General features: G+C 46.4%; 1 protein-coding gene across 1 annotated transcript in view; it reads right to left on the bottom strand.

Annotated features, from left to right (window-relative positions):
* LOC308153717 (plexin-B2-like) overlaps positions 1–8,601 on the bottom strand; it is a gene marked incomplete at its 5' end in the record, with an annotated part of 20,087 nt that overhangs the window by 7,116 nt on the left and 4,370 nt on the right. Inside the window, 5 exons of the mRNA XM_080526910.1 lie at positions 1,416–1,567; positions 2,005–2,089; positions 2,338–2,438; positions 4,130–4,286; positions 8,510–8,599. Coding sequence (XP_080383036.1) covers positions 1,416–1,567; positions 2,005–2,089; positions 2,338–2,438; positions 4,130–4,286; positions 8,510–8,599 — 585 coding nt within the window. The remainder of the gene's footprint in view (positions 1–1,415; positions 1,568–2,004; positions 2,090–2,337; positions 2,439–4,129; positions 4,287–8,509; positions 8,600–8,601) is intronic.

Raw genomic sequence — 8,601 nt, forward strand, 5'->3', positions numbered from 1 at the left:
CCATGTTCCATTGTTGCTCTAGATCTGTGGGACACCTGTAATACTCCTGCCATGGTCAGCTTTTTTTAATTGTGACACTCTGGGCCCTATTATGCACTTCTTAACTTGCCGTCTTAAGTCTTAATTAAGACGCACCGCCAGGTTAAGACCTACCGCCACCCTTATTATGCGCTTCATACGCGCTACTGCTATTATGCAGGTGTCGATAGGCGCCCACACATAAGACGTAATACTCCCGTGCATATATTACTCATTGTGGGAGTGTTCATATGTTAATGAAGTGCACTAGGCGCCCCTGCTATTATGCGATCTGACTTTGCTCCTAGCGCTAAGAAGTGGTTTGAAAAGTTCTTAAGTTTAGACTTCATGCACGTTTTGAAACACGAGCGCGCCTCCGCGGTTTGCGCATGCATGTGGGCACACATGAACACGCATGTGGCTCCACGGCAAGACGTCAATTACGGTCACAGTATAAATGCTTTATTTCAGAAGGGAGAGGCCAGCGCTGTACAGTATGTTGCCTCCGCATACTGTGCACATACAGTACGAGCATGCCGTGCGTAATATAATGACATCAACATCTGTCATTCCTGCAGTCTTCCAGCGACCCCTCTGTAATACTTCTCAACTCACAAGCGGAGGTATTGCCGTGTTTATTCAGAAAATAATCATGCACGAGCTTGTTACTTTCTTCTGCAGAGAAGCGCGCTGACCTCCTTCTTAGGACTTCCATAATAGCATAGCGCTAATGACTCAACGCAGCCGGTTCTTAAAGGGAATGGCACCTGCCACGCTGATTGGGTTGATTGAGAAGACGCCCAAAACACACCCATGACTAATTTCTTTGCTTAGCGCCGGGTTTAAGGCGCCCACACATAATAGCAAAGTGGCCTTGACCACGCCTCCACGTCTTAAGTTTAGATCTACCGCCTCGTCTTATTGCTTAAGACTTATGAAGTGCATAATAGGGCCCTTTGTATCCATGGCAACCAGCTGTAAGCTAAGGTGTTTTTTGTGTTTTGCTGGCTCTGAAACAAACGGTCTTCAAGTAAAAACGATACATTTTGAGGCTTGTATGTTTGAGTGACAGTGTGAAGAGCTGAAAATGATGATGTAAAATTTGTGCAAGTCGAGTTACAATTGTAGTCTTGACAGCTGTTTACAAGATGTGTGATTATTTTGAAAAAGGGAAGTGGCACACTCTAGGTTTTGAGAGTTCTACCATTCATTCCTATATTCCTAAAGTGTCCACAGAAAGTTGAATTGTGGATAAACCGTTATAAACCGTTAACAATAGCAACGTGATCGGGAACGAGCCGCACGCTATGACACCTCTCAACAGCAGTATAGTAGTATTACAGGAGACAGGAGCCTGGTCAGGTAGATCTCAGTGATGGTAACCATAGTAACGGTACCTTGACAGACAGCAGGCGGGTCAGGTAGATCTCAGTGATGGCCTTGGTCATGCTCTTGTCCTTCATGCTTCCTCTCTTGTTCTTGGGGTCGTCCAGGTCGTCAGCAGGTCGGACCAGGTGGAACACCTTGTCATCCTCCAGCAGGGCGTTACCTGCTTACACAGACACACAGACACAGACAGAGACAGAGACAGAGACAGAGACAGAGACAGAGACAGAGACAGAGACAGAGACAGAGACAGAGACAGAGACAGAGACAGAGACACAGACACAGACACAGACACAGACACACAGACAGACACACACACACACACACACACACACACACACAGAGCGTTTGTCACTACTACTCCCGCGCAACACCACACACACGTTTACAGAACACTACAGGGTCTACCAGGGGAGGCTGGCGGAGGTAGAAATCAGGGAGGACAGGCTCATTGTGACGCGTGGGACGGAATAAGGAACGGTATGAAACACACAGGCCTGATATACTATAACGCTGTTCCGTACATTACAATGAGCCAGACCTCTGATTTCTACCACCGCCAGCCTCCCCTGGGTTCTAGGCTCTAGGTTCTAGACTCACGTTCTTCGTAGTTGTCCTGGTTCTGGTGGAAGGCCTGCTGGGTGTGGAGAACCCTGGACAGAACCAGGGCGGCGTTGTCACGTACCTGGAACACACACGCACACAGACACAGACACACAGACACAGACACACACACACACACACACACACACACACACACGGCTGAAGTTAGTTACACTGTCCAAAAGCCAAACTTGAAACACCGATACAATCACACCAACCTTGAAACGCAGACACACACCCGCCCCCCCCACACACACCCCCACAAGCATACACTCAAACTCACAGAGAAACACCCCCCCCCCCCCCCCCTCCCCCAGAGTTGAGCCTCACGTTGTAGTGCGCCAGCGTGTTGAGCCTCTTCCAGCGGCCCTCCTTCTGGCTGGTCAGGTCCATGTCTGACAGGATCTGCCCCGTGGAGCCAGGACGCCACTCTGTGGACGGGAGGGGAATTACACCTCTGTTACACTGCTGGAGCTGGGGCCCTCACACTGCACACAGCTCCTTACAGGAGGGGAGGGGGGGGGTGTGTGTGTATGTGTTAGGGCTGCCACAAACGATTATTTTCATAGTCGACTAGTCACCGATTATTTTAACGATTAGTCGACTAATCGGATCATAAATTACAGCTTATCGCACAATTACTCAATCGCTCTTATTTAGCTATCATCTTCTAAATCAGCTTCTAAATTTAGCTTGAAGTTGTTAGTTGTTGTTGTAGGCATGTGCTAACTAAAAATAAAGACAATTAAAATGATTGTTCACTCAAAAATAGATATTTTAATGAACCTTGCATGTAATGTAATGTAAAGAGTAGTAGAGGGTGCAAACTGCTGAGTAAAATGAGGTAGGCTAGGCACTAGGCAACCAAAAGAATACAAAAACAAAAATAAATACTTGTACAGAGTACAAAAGTTTTGCTTTGCTTCACTCATCTCATAGTAGAACGCGCCTTCTTAGCACTGTAACGTTAAGACAACATTTTTAGCTATTTGATAAGTATCGCTTTGATGACAACGTAAAATAATGTAAGAAGGCTTTTAACGTAACGATATCGTTAGCCAATAACAAGCTAACTAGCTTACCGAGACGAGCCATCGTCTTCCTCGTCATCTGCCACAACGTGCTTCCTTTTTAGATGCTCGCGCATCATAGACGTGCTGCCATGATAAGCGAGTTCAGCTTTGCAAATTTTACATTTTACATTCTTTTTTTCAACGTTGTGGTTGAAATGCTCCCACACTTTAGAGGTACGAGGACAGGAAGACATTTCTCTGTTTGTTTTTCCGGGGAAGTCACATGTGCCCCGGATGACCGACACTGCGCATGTACATCAAAGACACTGGGAGACGCTAGCCAGTGGCAGCTTCAGGGAAGAAAAACGAATGCTTATCGAATGAAATGAATGGTCTTTATTGTCATTGATATAGTACAGGTACCAAACAACGAAATTTGGGAAGGGGGGCTCCCCTGGTGCTAGGCAAAAAAAAAAAACGCTTATTTCAGCTCCAAAAAAACATGCGACTACGGCGATTACCAAATATGTCGGCGACGATTTTGGTAGTCGACGTCGTCGTGACTAGTCGACTAATCGTGGCAGCCTTAGTATGTGTGTGTGGTGTGTGTGTGTGTGTGTGTGTGTATGTGTGTGTGTAGGGGGGGTGCGGGGGTGTGTGTAGATGGGGTCTTCACACTCTTTGAAGTGGAAAGTCCAGATGAAAGAGCTTCTCTTTACCTCCACTTACTTGTGTGTGCGTGTGTGTCTGCACCTGTGTGTGTGTGTGTGTATGTGTGTGTGTGTGTGTGTGTCTGCACTTGTGTGTGTGTGTGTCTGCACCTGTGTGTATGTCTGTGTGTGTGTGTGTCTGCACTTGTGTGTGTGTGTCTGCACCTGTGTGTATGTCTGTGTGTGTGTGTGTGTGTGTATGTGTGTGTGTGTGTGTGTGTGTCTGCACCTGTGTGTGTGTGTGTGTGTGTGTGTGTGTGTGTGTGTACCAGACGTGCGAGCGCGCGTGTGTGTGTGTGTGTACCGCGCACCTGTGTGCACGTGTGTGTGTGTGTGTGTGTGTGTGTGTGCATGTGAGTGTGTGTACCACACGTGTGTGTGTGTGTGTGAGAGACTCACCCAGGGCCACGCTCTCCACCTTGGGCCTCTGGGAGTAGGGAAGGTTCCGGTACACCTGCTCTATGACCTTCTCCTTCACCTGGCTGATCGTGTCGCAGTTCAGCACCTTGACGGGCGTAACGTCCGGCCCCTCCCCGTGCACCAGCACCTGCAGGGTCTGAGACACACACACACACCTGTCACACACCTGTCACTCACCTGTCACACACACACACACCTGTCACACACCCACCCTCCCTGTGGACCAGCACCTGCAGGGTCTGAGACACACACACACACACACACACACACACACCCACCCACCCTCCCCGTGGACCAGCACCTGCAGGGTCTGAGACACACACACACACACACACACACACACACACACACACACACACCCACCCTCCCCGTGGACCAGCACCTGCAGGGTCTGAGACACACACACACACACACACACACACACACACCCACCCACCCTCCCCGTGGACCAGCACCTGCAGGGTCTGAGACACACACACACACACACACACACACACACACACCCTCCCCGTGGACCAGCACCTGCAGGGTCTGAGACACACACACCTGTCACACACCTGTTACACACCTGTTACACACACACCTTGTTGGAGCCAAATAGCTTTATATTATTATTTATGAAAAACCTTTCTTGAATGGTACTTTGAAAGTGGTACTTTGGCCCATCTATCTAGAAGATAGAGCTCTATAAGACTTTCATTTTGAAAATGGGTCTCACCCAATCTAAGGACAATATGGATATAAGGAAGTGATTTCTCTTTGCTTGAGTTTGATGAGTCCTGACACGTGAGGGTGTGACACAGTTTTTCAACCACCACTACACACCACATCAGAGAACATGTGTTGTCACCACCACTATCTAACACATCAGAGAAGATTTATTGGTACATCTTTTTGTTTGATCTAACAAAAAAAATCATTTCAGAGAACTTGATATTTTGCTTGATATAACTTTGCTATTGAGCTCAGATCTAGCTCAGACGGATTAACGAGAAACAACAGGTGCGTTGATACCAACAGCCACTCATACCAGGACGATGGTTAATTTGATAGACATGATAGCCATCATACACCCGTCACACACACACACACACACACACACACACACACCCTCCCCGTGGACCAGCACCTGCAGGTCTGATAGGTGTAGTAGAGTGTATTTGTCTGGTAAACATTTAGTCGTTGATTATTACTCTATTGACTACCAGTCAGACTGTCTGGGCAGATTAACACACTTAACGACAGCAACCTGATAGACAATGAAAACCAGTTTCTCGACTTGAAGGTTGACATTGGCTAGCACTAGAGCAGCCATGAGGGGTCATTTGACCTGTGAGTAAAGAAAAAATGTATATCTTTGCACTCGATCGTATTTCAGGACCCTCCTTTCATGACTTTTCCTAGATATGTGCGTTCTATCACCCAGTATCCTTACATTTTCAAAATCACATCAGGATAAGCTAGTATGAAGCTTTTTTGCAGTTTTTCTGCGTAGGAGGCAAGCTACTTTACAAGATGGCTAACTAGTGGTCGCTGTGTGTAAATAGCAGCTTGAGCATTGTAAAGAGGGTCTCTTTTAGTAGGTAAAAGGCACGGCTGTTCTATTAAAGACCAAACTGATAGACAATGAAAACCAGTTTCTCTACTTGAAGGTTGACATTGGCTAGACAACAGACACATTTAAATGATCACAAAAGACCTGGTTGACTTTTGTGTTTCCTTTTCCACCTCTGTGTCTCTAAGCCAACTCCCTCATAACCTCATCACAGCCAGGGTTAGGTGACCCCCTATGTACACAGGAAGTCCCTGTGATTGGCTTGTAGTTTAGCTGAGGGCTCTATGGTGGAAGATAGGGAGTGACTCTGCATGTGTCTCTCTCTGTGTGTGTGTGTGTGTGTGTGTGTGTGTGTGTGTGTGTGTGTGTGTGTGTGTGTAGGTGCAATATCTGTCCTCTCGTGGTCTCGAGGATCAGCTGATGACACACTCTCCTCGGCCAACTCAGTTAGATCAGCCAATAACATTACAGGGTCCTCAGTTAGGAGAGCCAATGAGATTACAGGGTCTTCAGAGCAGCCTAATGAGCCGTTGATGGAGGGAACATTAGTCTGAGTCAGACACACACACACTGATACACACACTGATACACACACTAATACACTGATATCAAAAAGAGAGAGCTCTGTGTGTGTGTGTGTGTGCAGTGTTTCCTCTATATGCATTTATTGGTGGCGGGCCGCCACGAATGAATTTCCTTCGCCACTAATTGATTCAGTCCACACCAAAAAATGAAAATAATATCCACCTCTGAACATTTTAGCTGATTAAAATATATCTGATCCTAGATCAGCGCTATAATGGATGTTGACTAAAAGTGCACCTAAATCCACGCCCATCTCTCTCTAACCGCTGATCCAAAATCAGATTAATGACATTAAACATTCAGTTGACGACGTGACACAAGAGCTACTCCTGATTGGTCTAAATGTGAACCGGCATGAGAACCGTGCAGACTCAACCATCCCTGCTCAGCAGTCTTACCTGCCGAAATGCTCGGGCGCCTGTGTTTTCTCCTCGCAAATAACGGGCTAAAAGTCACCGGTAGTACCATCTAAAAGATACAAAAAGCTGATCTAGCTAGCTAGGTGCACAAATAAGATATCACGTTAAATAACTTCGAAAAATTAAACGAAAACAGCGACAGATGGATGGATTTTTCAAGAAAAAAGATGTCCCAGACACTTCAAACATTGCTGAAGCTAGCAGTGGCTATGAGCGATCCGAAACTGCATGGCTGGCAGGATCAGCTAACAATGTTTATGGCGGGGTACCACCACCACCAGCTACAACGGGAGAACAAGCAGCAGCTACTGTGCGCTGTGGTATGTACACCAACATATATTACTTTCGTTTGTTACTTTTATTTGGACTTTGGATTTTAAGACCACTTTAATTCATGAAAAGGTCCAGAGATTCTTGTTGCAAACGGAGGAAGGACAAACAACAGGTGCGTTGAAACTAGTGTTGTTCCGATACCGATACTAGTATCGGCATGGCCACCGATACGCACAAAAATGCTGGTATCGGTATCGGCGAGTACTAACAAACAAAATTTTTTTTTTTTATTTTTATTTTTTTAAGTACTTAAGTTATTTTGTTTGTAAATGTTCACTTGCTGTTGCACTACTACTACGACTGTTTTATATCTTAAATGGATATTGCCCTGATTGGCATCTGTGAGAGCCACATTTCAGGTTTTATAAGGGGTTGATTTTCTTGTCACCATACCAGGTAGACAATAAAAAAAAGTTCTATAGTATTCACTCTCTGTTGGTATTTTTTCCTGTTTTACAAAGGTTTTGAGCAGTGCCAGACTAAGTGTTAGCAATAATTTTACATCGAGGTGAGTATGCGGCTCAAAAAACATGTTTTTTTGTTTTGTTTTTTCAAACGCCGTGGTATCGGATCGGTACTCGGTATCGGCAAGTACTGCACGGTCAGGTATCGGTATCGGGATCAAAAAATTGTATCGGAACAACACTAGTTGAAACCAACACCCAATCATGCCAGGACGATTACTAATTTGATAATTTTGATAGACATGATAGCCATCACATCTAGTTGAAAAACTGTCGCAAGTTGAAGAACTCGCGCAAGTTGGAAAGTTGGACATACTAGTTGGACATACTTTTCCTGTTGTGTTTGAGACGGAGCCAGACTGCTCGTTTGGAAGGACATTGGATCCGTGAATAACGTAAACCTTCAGAGCTGATGGATGGAAACCGGTATCACAAGTTTATATTCTGTATTTTTTTTTTTTTTTTTTTGCCATCCTCCCTCTAGTTTTGGTTGAAATTAGGTTGTTGTTTTGAGCGCGCGTGCGCGTTTCATGCGCTATGCGCGCGGACAGGGCTCTCCGCCACTAATGTAAAAATTCCTGGAGGAAACACTGTGTGTGTGTGTGTACCAAGGTACAGTAGTGTGTGTGTGTGTGTGTGTGTGTACCAGGGTGCAGTAGTGTGTGTGTGTGTGTGTGTGTGTCTATATCCATGTGTGTGTGTGTGTGTGTGTGTACCAGGGTGCAGTAGTATGTGTGTGTGTGTGTGTGTGTGTACCAGGGTGCAGTACTCCACATCGTCCCCTAGGAGGCCCGTGTCGTTCAGGGTGTGTGTGTGTGTGTGTGTGTACCAGGGTGCAGTACTCCACATCGTCCCCTAGGAGGCCCGTGTCGTTCAGGGTGTGTGTGTGTGTGTGTGTGTGTGTGTGTGTGTGTGTGTACCAGGGTGCAGTACTCCACATCGTCCCCTAGGAGGCCTGTGTGGTTCAGGGTGTGTGTGTGTGTGTGTGTGTGTGTGTGTGTACCAGGGTGCAGTACTCCACATCGTCCCCTAGGAGGCCTGTGTCATTCAGGGTGTACTTGGCCTTCTTCAGGCGGGCGTCCACCGGGCCCTTCT

Source organism: Nansenia antarctica (genome assembly GCF_963989245.1).
Source record: "Nansenia antarctica genome assembly, chromosome: 1".
In the NCBI taxonomy this organism is placed as follows: Eukaryota; Metazoa; Chordata; class Actinopteri; order Argentiniformes; family Microstomatidae; genus Nansenia; species Nansenia antarctica.